Raw genomic sequence first — 15,405 nt, 5'->3', positions numbered from 1 at the left:
ACAGTTATTACAGAATCACAGAATCATTAAGGTTGGAAAAGACCTTTAAGATCATCAAGCCCAACCACCAACCCAAGACCACCATGCCCACTAAACCATGGCCTGAAGCGCCACGTCTACATGTTTTTTGAACACTTCCAGTGACGGTGACTCCACCACCTCCCTGGGCAGCCTGTGCCAATGCTTGACCACTCTCTCAGGAAAGAAATTTTCCCTAATATCCAATCTAAACCTCCCCTGGCGCAACTTGAGGCCATTTCCTCTTGTCCTATCGCTGGTTACTTGGGAGAAGAGACCAACTCCCACCTCACCACAACCCCCTTTCAGGTAGCTGTAGAGAGCGATGAGGGCTCCCCTCAGCCTCCTCTTCTCCAGACTGAACACCCCCAGTTCCCTCAGCCGCTCCTCGTAAGACTTGTGCTCCAGAGAAAGGACAGCACCCTCTGCTGAGTGTAAAGTTGGCATTTTCCAGGAAAATGAAAGAAAAATGCTCGTCTGTCTGCCGTTGCTCCGCGATAGCTTTCATTGCTGGGGGTGGCCGCAGAGATATTTAATTAAGCAGTATCGGCCCAGAGCAAGGGGGGAGGAAGAGAACGCAAGCGAGAACGTGACGGAGGAGGAGCGAGGGATGGGAAAGCTGAGGAGGACAAGGACAAGGCACGGACCTCGCTGGCCGGGTGTGCCCCCAGAATAAGGAGAGACCTGTTCACTTCTACTTTTCATACGTTTTATTATAAAGAAAGGTAAGATAAGCATTGTGAACCGAATGTGCCAGGTGCTGCAAAAGCAGCACCATCAAACAAAATAAAAAATAAGAAAAAAAAAAGAAAAACAAACCAAAAATGCACCTTATGAGAAATTGTAATTATGCTCTCTAATTTTTCATAAATAGACAAAATCATTGTCAGCAATTTTTAAATAGATGGACATATGGCAGAAAAAATATAATAATGCCATACAACATGGATATAAATTGTCCATTTCTTGCTGTACAAATAATAGAAACAAGTTTGGCAGGCTTTTTTTTGTTGTTTTTTTATACACATCTCCCTTCTATGTATAACTAAAAAATGTGCTACAATTAATATAAAATGCTTTTACTATAAAGTAAACTACTAATTTTTTTCACAAAAAAATCTTAAAGATGTCTTTAGCACAGCTCTAAAACACTTAGTAAACTACTTACAACTATCCAACAAATTATATTTTCATGATCTTTTTCACATTTTTGCTCTCGTATTTTGTCTTCTGCTCTCTCTCCCCACCTACCTAGCAATAGTTTTTATTTATTTTTTGTATTTTTCTTTGCCAGACATCCAAGGCCTTTGCATGTACAATATTCACACAAACTTCACATTTTCTTGCACAAAGTTTAGTGCTGTTAGCAAGTCAAAAGAGTGCATCCTCCTACTGAGCTGGCCTAATGCTGTAGGACACCAGACCTGGGCCTATGCTGCGTCTAAAAGCAGTTCACTAGGAAAATAGTCTGTAGCTAAGCTGATGGCAAGCAGAAAAATGGTGTCCTTAGTTTATTTTTTTTTGTTGGTTTTGTGGTTTTTTAAAATTTTTTTTTATTTTTAATTTTTTCGTTCTTCATGATCTATGAGGTTTTGGGCTGCCATGGAAAGTAGACTTTAGAGTTCAAAAATAATAAAAGAAAACTGCTCTTAGAGCCTGGAAACGAAGCCAGCGACGAGGTGCAGTGGTAGCTCTCTCGTCCGTACGACTTGCTCGGTGCCTCTCCGGGTAGTCTGTAGGATAGACCCTCTCAAGTGTCCTTCATCTGAGCCTCCTCGGAAAGAGATGTTGAGTTTTAGGTGAGGTAGAGTGCCTTGTCCCTTGGCAGCATGCTGTAAGAAGAAAGGAGAGGCAGAAGGTGAGACGGGCAAGGAAGCGGCCAGGAAATCGCTTGGGGCAGCTGAAATCAGCATTAGCACACCCGGTCGCACGCCCGGCTTCAGCCACGCCGTGGTTTTTATGGCACTCCATAATGCAAAACGTAAAGTGGTCCGCACCAAGGGAGGGGTGTGCAGAGATGAACCAAGCAGAAGGCACTTCAGAGTAACAGCCTGGTGCAAGTTTTGCTCGTCCTGACTCTCAACAATAAGGGCTAAGACATAAAATCCTTCCTCTGGCTTAAGTTTTGCTCTTGCTGGGGCTGCAGGGGAGGGCCAGCTCTGGATTTCCCTGCAGACCACGTTGTGGGTGATGTCGGTACCAGGTCCACCATCGCGCTGTGGAGCGCTGTGCCTGGAATCAGCCCCTTGGCACCGGTCCCCTCCTTCATCACACGCTGTCCTTAGGCTAAGCCATGGAGATTTAGAAAATGTACACTTGCTTTTGGATAAAATGTGTCATTCTGACAATGCATAAGGAGTAGAGGGGGTCTCAAAAGTATGACTGAAGGGCTTATGCCTGAAGATGATTGTGGGTGTCCAGCAGGATTTACAGAAGTCTGAGGGCTGAAGGGCATGGGAGCAGGAGACATCACCTGCTCGACGCCTCTCTCCTCCTCTCCCTGAAAAAGTACTGCTAGAAAAACTAGTAATCAGGGAGTGAGGGGAGAAAATGCTTTGAGACAGCAGGATTAGCTGGTCCTTCCCATGGGCCTGATGCAGACAGCAGGAGGTACGAGGAACCCAAGGAAGACTGCGGTGCTGCCTTACTCACAGGAGGCTATGGAGGAGGGCTGGTGGGACAGCAGCCAGGCTGCGTGCCCTGCACAGCCCTGGCCCGCCAGATCTTGAATCGATCACGTTACTGAACCAGTGACTTTGATTTCAAGATCCGGGTGTGTCCTGGAGAGGGAAGCCAGCTTACAGCGCCCAGACGCCCGGCGCGCCGACGGCTGCACAGCGAGGCATGCAGAGAGGCATCACCGCTCCCGGCCCTGCCTGCAGCACCCGGCGCTTCAACCCGCAGTGTGGGCAGGCTCGCACGTCTAACGGGCCGTCAGCAGCGTCCCACGAGGGAGCCCAGATGCTCTTTTCTTCAGGACACAGCAGAGAGAGGAGCGGCTGAAGTCCCTCTCCCCTGGCTGACGTCCTGTGTGGGTTTTGCTCTGAAATCCAGGCGTTTCAATGGGTCCTATCATCTACATAGACCTGACAGAAATATTGCTGGCTCCGTAAAGACATCTTGGCCTTAAAAGGGGGTGAAGAACTTTACAACGCTTTGGGAGATTCCGGTGCGGGTGTGCTCACGAGTGGAACAATGGGGAAATAGCAGACAGCATGGCAATGCGTTTGTTGATAGAGAGCCGTCTTCTGATAGAGCGGAGGAGAGTCCGCACTTTGTTAATCTCCACATTTTATAATCTGCATTTAAAATGCAGAGTCTTCCCTACTGCACTCAGCAAAGATTTAATGCCAGGGAGCAGCAGTGAGGTATTCGAGCACTAAACTTCATTAATTTTACAAAATATGCTACAGAACGTTTCCCAGTTCATTACAAAGTACTACCATAAATAATTTAATCCAAACTCAGTGCATTTGTGGTGGTTTATCCGTGCCTTTTTACAGCGTTTGCTCATTTAGTTTCTGTTTTGGAAAATTCCCCCGTTTGGAGTGGATTGTTTCATCGTTAGCAGGAATTAGGAAGGTTGTAAGTGTCTGGACGAAGCGGCTGTACACAGTTTTGTGCATCTGGACAAGGCATACCTGAGAGCACCCCGTCTTTTAGCCCAAAGGAGAGTGGGAAGAGGGGAGAAAAGCTGCTGAATGATGGTACACAAAAAGAAGCTAATCTATGCCTTGCGAATGAGTGGAAGGACACAGAAAGATGAATCCAGCTCAGTGCTATCACCAAAACACCTAAATGCTAGGAGACAAATGTAAAGGAAACCCTGGAGACAGCTTTGGGATGGAAAGGGCTGTAATCAGAAGACAGGGCAGAAGAAATGAGTGAGGTGCCTCGAGGAATTAAGAAAGATTTGCAGGTGACTGTAAACCAAGCTGCACCCTTGATACAGGCGAGCTAGTTCCCTCGGAGAGAGTCGCTGCCAAACACTGGTACTCAGCGGGAAAGAGCAAGTGCGAGAATAAGGCTGTCAGGTGAGGGAGACAGGGGACTATATAAGTAGCTTGTGATATGATGGCAAAAAGCAATAAAATTGTGTGCTGCAATTTCTTGTGGGAAGTGATAGTCATATACTAAGCAGGAACTGAGAAATGCTACCCGTGTCTTCGCTAGCAATCTAGGACAGCTTGGGCTTAAGCCCAGAAAGAGCTAGAAAAATTGGGTGGAAGCCAGTAAGCACAAAATCCTTAAGAGTGGGGAGAGGATGGGCTAAGAAACATTAACAACGCTCTCTAACATGGCTGATTTATGAATTAAGGAGTGTCTGCTCACAGGATCCTAGAATCTGAGGGGCACAAGGGAAGAGGTGTCATTTAATGGCATTTTAACTAGCACTGATAGGCTGGGGAAAAAAAAAACCTAGAGCAGTTCCCTTATTAGATGGAGAAGGACAGAGAGAAAGACAACCTTGTTAGTTTTTCAGAAGTTGTCTGGATGACAAACACCAAAGAAAATGTAGGATTGGGAGGTTTTACCCCAGCTAACCCAGTGCCAACGCATGTTGGAAGCTAGGGAAATACAAGGTCAGACATGAAGTAAAAATCCTGACCCAGAGAGCAAGACAGGACTGCCTGTGTGCTGGGCAGGTCGGTACGATCCTCTCTTTCAGGGATCTGGGACTCTACAGCTCAGCCACATCAGAACAGAAAATAATCCTTTTTATTTCCAGCCAGTTGCTGATTTTGCTCCTCAGAGTGCTGCTTTAATTGCAATTAAGCTGACTGCAGTTTTGAGGTTGAAATGGGCAATTACGTGATCCAGAGACTTCCCGATTATACCTAAAACTGTGCCGATGAATCAAAGCCAACAAGATGTGCCGTGACTTTCTCACCGCTTTGCCTAAGCCCCGCTGGTTGCTGGGCACACGGCTCACCCTGCACCCTCACAAGGTCCCACAGAGGAGCCCGCAACTTTGAACCTCGCTTGCAAATTAGTGCAAAAAGTCTACTGGAGAAAGCAGTACAGACAGGAAGATGATGAGAACCAGATCGTCTCTTTTCTCGACATGACTCTAACCTTGAGACACACCGGGGCTGCAGTCCTGCAAATGCGTGTGGGTGCTACAAGCGACGCAGAGCGGGTGCTTAGGCAGCAAATACCAGGGGCCAGCAGGAGCAGGAGGTGACGGCACTGCTGACGCACCAGGCTTTACAATAAAATGGGAACAAGCCAGCTTTGGGAGCTGGGCTGCCAGCAGCTCGTATGTCCCTCGTCAGGGGTGATGGGCTCCTTCCTTAACAGAGACTACGATATTTTTCAGTGCACTAAGTGCTCGCTGCAGTACTGATCTATACCCATCTGAGTTCATCGCTATAATCTACTCTAATAATTATCTGGAAGTCTCTGCATAATCTGTCTGGTTTTAGAATGATTTCTTTTCCAGGAAGCTGTCATAAACCCATGAAATTTGATATTTCTGCTGTGACAAAGGCATGAAATGCATGAGCTTTGATCATGAATTGCATGGGCCCTCTGCTTACAATACTGCACTCCAGCCAGATGTCACAGAGCTTGTTTTAGCAACACAAAACTCAATCCTGACTACTATGGGAGCGTCTCACCCATTTCTAGAGTGCCCTGAGTTTTCAGCATGGGGCCCAGGCAGTGGGATTTGCAGAGGGAATCAAGTGCTTTCCCAGCCGATCCCCTAAGTAGCAATGCTTACTTCTAAGGGGACTAACTTCTGTGGGAGCTGCCTGTGCTCAGCACCTCTGGAAATGGGGGTCTGTGTGCTATTACCCTCCAAGCCTCTTTTAGCATTTTGCCCACAGCATCTAAAGGGACTTTTATCGTCAAGTCCCAAACAAGCTCCTTCTTTCTGGTTTTCTGCAGAGACTTCAGGAAGGACCACGCAAAGGTCGCTGGCAGAGCCCAGACCAGTCCTCGTAGCTGAGCCCCCTCCGGCAGGCAGACAGCAGCGATATTCTAATGGCTCAGCAAGTTATTTATTTCCCTGAAAGAAATAAATATCTGTACAGTCTGTGCCCAGCCCAGCAATTGTAAGTGCACTGCTGGCACAGACAGGAGCTGTGCTCTGAAAAGGCTGGGAGCTTGCTATTATCTCCAGTGAAAGCTCTATGTTCCAGTACTTCAAGCAAATCAAACAATACTCAGAAGCTACCCAGCCTCCTTCCCTACCTGCTCTCCCAGCAAAGCACGTGCCCGTGGTACAGAGCACAATAGCCGCCTCCGAGCTATTGTTGCTGAGCCAAGAGCAGTGGATTAGGCAGAGACTGGAAATGGCTTTCGCATCCTCCCTGTTCCCCAGCTTTGAGACTGTCCTGATGTTTTTATCTATTGGGGAATTCAAGCAGCATTGAAGGGACCTTCATGCTGGCACATTCATGCCAGAGCTTGTAGGGCGTAAGGGTGAAGATCTGTGCAGACGTCTGTGGCCTTTTCCTGCAAGGTGCTGGGGACCAGAGCATCGTGTGGCTCTTGGGAGCCTTTGTACATTATCGTGGTGAAGCCCCAGGACCGATAAGGGACCCGTCGCTAGAGATAACTATGGGAGGTTGCAGCCTCAGCGATAAGAGCAATCGCTGTAGGAAGAGAAGGACATTGCTTATGGACACGGCCACCTCCAGGGACTCTGCTTGGGAGCCTGGGCTTCCCTGGCCTGCTCTAGAAGGAATAGTGTCAACTCCTCCACTGCTAATGGGATGGAAACACAAAAAGAGGAAACCTCTTCATGCCCAGTGAAGAATTTATCTGTGATTTTTAAGCTACCTGCTTCCATAGCATCACTGCAGTGAGCCCACAGAGAAGAGGAAACCTTGAACTTCCTTCTCCTTAATGAGCCTACCAGCTTGCTGGGCATTTTAGGGCAGATTCTCAGCTGCTGTACGCTGTCGCAGTTCAGATAATAGAAAGTGCATTAGCAATGTGTTATTCTGTCTACTGGCCTGCAGTGGTTAATCCCACACTCTCTGCTGGGGTAGTCGTTGTCCCACTCAGTGCTTCCTGGAGGGTTTGATGCACCAGGCGAACGAGGTCCAACGCTGTTCTGAAACTCAGACGACATATGTGAGAAGTCCTGTAGGGTGGAAAGGAAAGGAAGCGTTACAGGGGTATACGCAGCAGGAGAAACAGCAGCTCTAACAATATTGCACAAACACGCTTACATGCGTTGCCCCAAAAACGTGGCCTTGCAGAGTGCAGGGCGAGCCCCAGGGACGGAAGCGGGTCCAAGCCCAGGACCCGAAACCACCGCGGTGGGACCTCACAGGGCGCGAGTTGCTGCACGCAGGTGCCAATGCAGCAACATCTGTTTTACATCCCTCTTCCCCCGCGCTTGTTTTTCAGGACCTCCCTCCTCGGGGGGTGGCGAACGGCCGCAGAAGACGCACGGCCAGGAAAGCCTTTGCATCGGCGGTCTGGCCATCAACATCGTTCTTCCGCGTCAAGCGCAGCTCCCTTTGCAGCAACGCGTTACCCCATGGTAGTGCACAGGAACAAGGGAAGGACCATCCAGGCAAGCGATGCTCCCTCCATCAGCTGTCACTGCTGGCAATTTAACAAGGATGCTGCAGGACTGTTTTACCTGAAAACTGATTAGCTTTCCTGATTTTTTTGGGGTTGGCTTAATTAGGTGGCATTAGGCAATGTATATAAACAAGAAGCATGGTAGTTACCTGACCAAGAACATGATTTTCTCCAAAACATCCAAATTAGGGAGTGGGCTTTCTTTTTTTTTTTTTACATTCAGCTTTTTATTAGCAAACATGTGGAACGAAACTTCACAAAATGCTGCCCTCAGCAACAGCAACTACCCCAATTAAAGGCATTATGAGGATCCCCATTTTCTGCTCATTTCTGGACTATCAGCGAATTACAGACACCACTTTTGCTTATGCAGAGCCAAAGCCCAATCACCGTGCTGGAGAAGTTACTTGGGACGCCCTGAGCAGGTTGGAAATTAGAATCTGATTGAGGATCTGAGCTTCCCACGTGTGCTGTCTTTTTGTTATGGTCAGGGATCTGTGTGCTTCCACACCCCTGCTCTCCTTTGGTTTTCTTCCACTGCAATATCTGTTCCCAATTAACAATTTCTGTTTTCTCAAAGTTAGCCCCAAACTGAATAGGTCACATTATGGGGAAAAAAAGCTTTGTTCATGGCTAAAGTCCTGTATGGATTTTGTGATATATAGCTAGCAAACATGTGAAACGCAATTACTCAGCCAGCTGGGTGAATACTACAGTTAAAAGCATCATCAAGTAAATGGCAGCAGCTGTGAATTCAGAGCATATGTCCTCCACTGTGAATAGTTAGTCCAGTTCATATTCCAGATGGAGAAACTCTGGAAACCACTCGTCTCCTCCTTCATATACTGACAGGTTCTCTATAAGGTATAGGACATGGTTTTTGCTACAGCCAATTTTTCCTCCAGATATATTTTCTTGATATCCTCTTTTAAAGAGGAGAGACTTTGACCCCGCAGGCTGGCTCCCCGAGCATGGGCTGCTGGGCTGAGCCTGGGCAGGGCTAAGCTTGGTTTGCTTCAGCGGGTCTTACACCTTCATCGCGGCAGTCTATAGGATTTGCTTTGCTGCTGTGCTGTCGGCATAAGCACCCACGCAGCGCTCCTCGCATGCTCTCGGCTCTCTGCCACAAAACGTGATTTTCTCCTATTGCCGGCCAGTTTTGAAATAATACTGATTTTATATTTTGTTTGTGACATTCCCTCTATCCTTTTGCTCCTCCTCCCGGCAACCCCGCCGTGCCCCAGACCCCTGCTATTATCCCACGCCCTTCAAGCCTCCCCGCTCTCAGCAGTACCACCGGAGGGGTTTCTCACCGACGGTCCAGCCAAGACAGGGTGGGGGACCGTGCGCACAAGGGGTTTTTACCAGGGGCATCCCCAATTTCACATCCTCCCCCTCTGAAAGAGCCTTCGTTGCTGCATTGCACAAATCTGCCCCGCTTGTGGGGGTGCTTGTGGTCCCAGCTCAGCACTCTTGAAAATACCACCCCCACACCACGAGATCTGCAGGCTGGTGGAGCCAGGAGAAGACTCTCCAGGGGACAACATCGACACCCAAGATCCCCAAACCACCCCGAAACCCGCAGACCCCACGGGAAGCGGGGAGACTGGGCGGTTCATGCCGCAAACCCGCTCTCCCTCCGAGCACCCACCTGCTGCCCGGGAGGCGAGGCGTTCATGGGGGGCTGTACCTGTAGTGCCATGGGGGGGGACAGGAGGGGCTGCTGGGGGACCTGCTGCATGCTGAGGGGCTGGCTGAGGAGCGAGCTCTGCGGGTGGTGCAAGGAGAGCTGCTGGTGGAGCGGGGGGCTGATCTGGAAGGAGGGCGGCGGGGAGGCACTGATGCTGGGCAGCATGGGTTTGGAGGTCAGGGTCCGGGGGAGGCTGGGGTGGCCACGGTAGTTCTGCAGGTCTGACGGGGACAAGAAGGAGCCCAGGCCGGGGTAGGGCGAGGAAGCCTGCGGCGGCATCGGGTACATGGGCTGCTTGGGGGGGATCATTTTGGAAGGCGGATTGGTCTGGGCGCTTTTCGTCTCCCCCTGGTCGGCAGAGCTCTGCGGAAAAACAGAACGGAAGGTGATGAGGAAGGAAGGGAGGAAACACCGTTGTCTGTCCCCAGGCGTCTGTCCATCCGATCGAGCTACCCAGCCTCCCCATGGCTCCTGCTCCTCTCCCACCAGCCGGCACAGGCACTTCCAGCCCCGCGGCTCGCCGGGTGGCCGCAGGCTGGGTGCAGCATCCGCCTCTGGGAAATTAAAGCCCAGTAACTCAACCGCGCCTTCGGCAGAGCCTGGAAGGGCATTAACCGGCGCGGAGGCAAACCGCCCGCCCGCAGCTCCCTCCTCAGGCCCACGTAGGTGGGTGACAAAATCACTTTTGCTTCCACTAGAGAATGAATGGGACTGCAAAAACTCTGCTCTCCTAATCTTGCGCGTTCCTGCAGCCCTGGTGGAGGCTGTAACGCACAGGACGACGGTGGCCCCATTTCTGCAGGAAAAAGAGAAGAACAATGGGACATTTTCTGGCTCGGACAATGAGGTTTTTGTCCTGCAACAGGCTCTGTAATGATACTCCAGTTCCTTTCTCACCCGGCAGCCAGGATCACACTGTGCTGTTTTACTCAAAACAAAGTTGCTCTTCCGCAAAGAACTGGCCATTGGAGAAACTGGAAAGGAATGGAACCACGGCATGCCCTCCATGCTACCTGCCCCACGCTCCTGCCAGGCACGTTCAAGGCAAGACCCTCAGGGGTTTCCAGAGGGACCGAGACAAGCTTTTGAACCCCCAAACAGTCCATTCCATTCCCTTTTTCTGTCCTTGCTGCTGTTTTACATGTTCAGACAGCTCACGGTGCTGTACCGTGGCTTTGAGCCTTCCCAGCCCACCGCCACAACCACATGGATCCCGCAGATTTGGGACCTCACGTTATCTCCCATGGCAGCTGAAGGCGACGACGAAGTACTGAGGGTGTGGGCTAGCGCCAAGGAGAACCTTAGGAGGGAAAACAACCCGAGGCACATACCCACGACCCGAGGGCAGCATGTCCCCCTGAGCCAGCAAGGCCTGAGACCCACAGGAGCTGTGACGCCTGCTGATGAAGACAACCCAAAGCGGGGTCTCGTTTCGGGGTGCTCAAGGCAGAAGGCAGCCTGGCGCCCGCCCTAACCGTGCCACCGAGCGCTTCTGGTAGCTCCTCGGGAAGGTGGCTAACACCGACATGGGTTCCGGTAGCACGATTACACCGTATTGCTCATGAACTCGCTCCTCCCCGGAGAGCCCCGCCAGTCGCGAGTGGTTCAGCGCTGCCGCGTTGGGCGCCGTGCGAGCGTGGGCTGTACCTTGGAGACGAGGCTGGCCCGGTACGCTGCCAGCGCTTTCAGGTACTCCTTCTTCGCGGCTTCCGTCTTCCTCTTGTACGCCTGAAAGGACCAAACAACAGGTAATAATTAGTAAATAGGGCGCTGCTGGGCTCGGCTGCACCCTGCAAAAATGTGTGCGTGAAAAACTGATTCCTGCTGGAGAGGGATTTACCCCAAATCGAGCAAATAAAGCCCCTGGATTGGGCCACACCGGGATTTTTGGAGCGGTCCGCGTGTCTGGGCAGGTATTTATGTGTGTCTGCTGTAAGAGACATACCTGATTCTACAGGGTGAACTCGGAGAAACCGCTTCCCAACAGGAACTGGGGGAAAGTGTGATCCAGGCCCTCGGAAGAACAAGGCAAGAGCCAAAATCCCCAAATGATAGGACTGGCTTAAAAAATGGTGAGACATTCAGAAATCCTAAAGTACTCATTCCTTTTCTTGGCTTTCCCATTACTAAGCCTTTAGAGCTCAAAACTCCAGCTCCTCTCTGCAGTCCTGACAGCTGGGAAGTGCTCTCTCATCATGTAAAAGCTGAGATTTTTGCCTAATCTTACGATTTGGGGAGCTGGGGCTTGCAGGGAAACAGCAAATATCAGGAGACTTTGCTACCCCAAGAAAAAAAATAATACAACTTTGTAAGAGTGAATTATTGCTTATTCTTCCTTCTCTCCCCTGCAACGAACCATGTTTCATGATCATTTCACAGTGCCGGTCCCTTTTCTGCCCAGGGTTTGGTCCTCCATGTACGTAAAAATAACAGCGTAATCCAGCTTGTCTCAAGCCGCGTTGAGTCCCCATGGGGTAAAAGAGATCGAACCAAGCAAGCAAGAAGAATATTTTAAAATGGAATGAAAATTTCAGCAAAAAAGAGAGAGAAAATACCCGTTAGTCCTTTCCTCCACTGGAAACTCAAAGCCCCGCTCAAGCAGTGCACCAAAAGTTGATTTCAATTAGAACAGATCTACATACGTTTAATTCTGCTTTAAAAATGACGACAGCTTTCAACAACCAAGACGCTGAAGCCTCGTGGTAATGTTTATCTCCTTTCCCCTGCAAACTTCCACAGCCACGGCAGCACCCGTCTCCCTTCTAACACTGGCCCCCGAAGGGAAAATAACCTTCCAGCAGTTAAACTACCCAGTTATCTGAATTTCAGTTTAAAATCAGTACAGATAAATTCTCTTAAAAAAGGTTTGAAAACCCTATTTTCATCGCTAAATCAGAGAGATTCCCGTAATGAAACGTTCTGACTTGACACACCGGAGGTCTCAGCCAGTAATTTTCTGAAACGGAGCGTTTTCCCAAGTTTGTCTTTGGCTTTACGGTATTCGAGAAGTATTATATTTGCTCCATTCGGAACAAAATTACATTTCAAAATGTCAGCCTGAAGAAGAGTTTGCCTGTGAAAAGCAACTATTTCTTCCGACTGTATCGCTTCCCCTAATAAAAGCTATTACCTTGCTCTGCAATCCTCGCCTCACGCACGTCCGCGGCCCCGCGCAGCGACACCCCTGCTACCGCCCCAGCACGCACGGTGAAGCAGAAACGCTGCTGCTAACGGATGCTCTTGAACGCGGTACCTGACGCCTGCACAGCAATGAAATATGAATTCCCGTGTCTCAGGCTGGTGTAACAGTGGCCATAGCTGGGTGCTGATGTATTGAAAACGTATTGATATTTTTCCTCTGTAGCGGCAAAATACCAAGAACGTTTTTTGCCTTTTTTTTTTTTTTTTTAATCTGGGGCAGTGGGAAATCGAAGTATGCACAGCTATGCGGAGAGGAATTCAATTATTAGGAAGACTTGTCTGGAGAAAAATCTGCAATTTAGGGACAGTGAGAAGGCAGGCAAATGACACTTCCTTAACCTAAATGCAAAGAAACAAATAACTAATGAATTTGGTGCTTATCTTCATCTCCGTCACTTGCTTTTTCTGCTACACCCTTTCCCCCCCGCCCCTTCATCTGGCCTTGTCTTTTTTCCCCGGCGCTGAGCCTCACGCGCGCTTGGAAGGCGCGTCTGATGCAGCAAGACCGGGCAGGGGCAGCTGAGCAGCGCGTCCTTCCGAAGGGAGAGGGGGTCGCTCCGAGGAGGAGCCCCTGAGCCGCGCGGGCCAGCCCTGCTCCAGCCCTGGCCACCAGCGAGGGTAAGAGGGTGAGCCCAGGCGCTCTTCCCCGGAGCTCTCTCCAGCTCCGGAAGGTTCCTAGCGGGTTGTGTGATCTGTGACCATAGAATCACGGAGGGGTTTGGGTGGGAAGGGACCTTCAATGACCATCCGGTCCAACCCCGATGCCGCGGGCAGGGACACCTTCCACCAGAGCAGGATGCTCAAAGCCCCGTCCAACCTGACCTTGAACTCTTCCAACAATGGGGCATCCGCAGCTTCTCCGGGCAACCTCTTCTAGTGTCTAACCCCTTACTGTAAAAAAACTGAAACCCATCCTTCAGGGTCTCCTGCTGGGACCTCTTCAGTCCTGTCCCGCACGCGGGGGGCTTTCTGCACCCACGCAGCGCTCCGTTGAGGATGCTGAGCGGCGAAACCGCCGCCTGCCGCTGGGGAAACGCCGCGCTGACGTGGGTAGAGCGGACCCGAACGAAACTTCTCACGAATCCTCTGTGTACCGGCAGCTCCAGTGCAGTATTTATAACCTTTAAAATTGTAATTTAAACATTGACAAAATCATGTTACGTTCCAATTAAATCACATTTTCTCCCAGGGATTTTAATTTCAAAGTAATTTATCAGATTTAAGGATCCTCAAAACATTTTGCATGTTTTCCTTTCTAACCTGCCATGCCTGCTGATTTATTTTCCTTATTCGTTAGCGGGAGGATTCATTAGTCATTAAGCAAGTGGGTGGGTTGGAAGGGGGGCAAAAATGGTTAGTGATTATGAAAACAAAAAATCAGAGCTGTAAGAAGCATATGTTGGGATCGCAATCCTGACACCTCTGTGTCTCAGCAAAGCAGCTAGTAATTGTACCGTAATGAAATGTTCTTGTTTGATAACCAGTTAATTAGAGAAGACAATTATTCCAAATCCCGCGGACGCCCACGAATGGCTCCGTGTCGTGCAGGCACTGAATGACAGCCGGAGCCGTTATCGGTAACCTCTGCCGCCCGGCCCGCCTGCTTTAGCAGAAACACTGCTTTCCAAGCCTGGAGAAGGATGAAAAGAGCTCAAACACCCCCCAAAAAATCAAGGGGTCCACTGATCCCAAGTGAAGAGGTCTCTGCTGCAATCCTACATGGAGTTTGGGGCATTTTGCTTCAAAAAAGAGACAGACCATCAGAAGAGAAGAGATGAAAAGTGCAGCAAAGGTCTCCAGGAGGAGGGCTGAAGACCCCCTTTATTTAGCTGGGAGAGAAGATCGAGAGGAGCCACAGCCTCCAAATGCGACGCAGCAAAGAAAGAGGCCATGAGTGATCCTCTGCACCTTCTGCAGACAGGAAAAGACGCAACAGGCTTAAATTGTAGCAAGGGAAATGTTGGCTGAGCGAGAGGAAAGCATTCTTAACACCAAGGATAATTAAGCACAGGAAGAGATTGCCTGGGGAGATGTGTAATCTCCACCACTGAAGGTTTAAGAACAGATTAGGCACACATCCATCAAGAATGGCTTAAGTAGAGATGATCCTGACTTCAGGCAGCAGTATGGTCTGGTTGACCTCTTAAGTTTCTCCTTGCCCTCCGTTCCATGATTCCATGACTGGGGTTTTTTTTCCACCAAATGTATAAATTTGGACTTTATTCTGCTTGTAAATCTGGAGGGTTTTTCTTGTAACTATTATACACTTTCCTGCAAGATATCTCTTGGGATCATCATAACTTATGGCTTATTCATAAGATGACTCGAAAGCACTTCCTCCGTGCAGGGCAGTCTCTGCCACACCACCCTTCTTTTTGTGTGTGGCCTCTGCACGGCCATCAGAAATGCATATAGTGAACACGGCCACGTCAGCCTTACTCCTTCCCAGCTCTTCCTCACCTCCTCGCACCCTCCACTGTATGCCTCCTGCTCCCTTCTTGGGGAAGACTCATTCTGTCCCTCCTTCCATTAAAACCAACTAACCCAAGCTACCTTTACTGTGTAAATCTCAGCGCATCTCCTTCAGACTTGTACCTATAGTCTGGATTGCTAAGTCCTGAGGTCAGCAGGCTTGGACATGGGAGGCACCTGTCGATGATGCCCATCACAAGGTTGCTGGTTAAGCAGGGCTCCAATTCCCCCAGGCTCTCACAGCTATGGCACGGGAGCCGTTGAGCATCTGACATCTCTGAGGACACCTACACAGAAGGCTCTGGCTATGGCAACGATTTGCACGGTTTCAGGAGAGCTCCTCCTTTACCCTGCTGGAGATGCAGTGCTGTGAAGCAGTCCTTTGGAAAATGAATGGATAAATCCATAATCAAGTAGCAATTACCATTGATTAAAGCATCCTGAAAGATTCCTGCTTTCCTCTGCCTTGAATTCATGGT

General features: G+C 49.7%; 1 protein-coding gene across 1 annotated transcript in view; it reads right to left on the bottom strand.

The window, feature by feature from the left end:
* Positions 1 to 433: 433 nt before the first annotated feature.
* The window catches only part of TOX2 (TOX high mobility group box family member 2), a gene marked incomplete at its 5' end in the record, with an annotated part of 154,769 nt that continues 139,797 nt past the window's right edge, over positions 434 to 15,405 (bottom strand). Inside the window, 4 exons of the mRNA XM_082007214.1 lie at positions 434 to 1,850; positions 6,984 to 7,114; positions 9,215 to 9,616; positions 10,901 to 10,981. Of these exons, the coding sequence (XP_081863340.1) occupies positions 1,814 to 1,850; positions 6,984 to 7,114; positions 9,215 to 9,616; positions 10,901 to 10,981 (651 nt within the window). The 3' untranslated portion in view covers positions 434 to 1,813. The remainder of the gene's footprint in view (positions 1,851 to 6,983; positions 7,115 to 9,214; positions 9,617 to 10,900; positions 10,982 to 15,405) is intronic.

This window comes from Phaethon aethereus, assembly GCF_964289735.1.
Source record: "Phaethon aethereus genome assembly, chromosome: 16".
Lineage (NCBI taxonomy): Eukaryota > Metazoa > Chordata > Aves > Phaethontiformes > Phaethontidae > Phaethon > Phaethon aethereus.
Note: the sequence above shows the minus strand (reverse complement) of the source record. Positions and strands in the feature narration are given on the sequence as shown.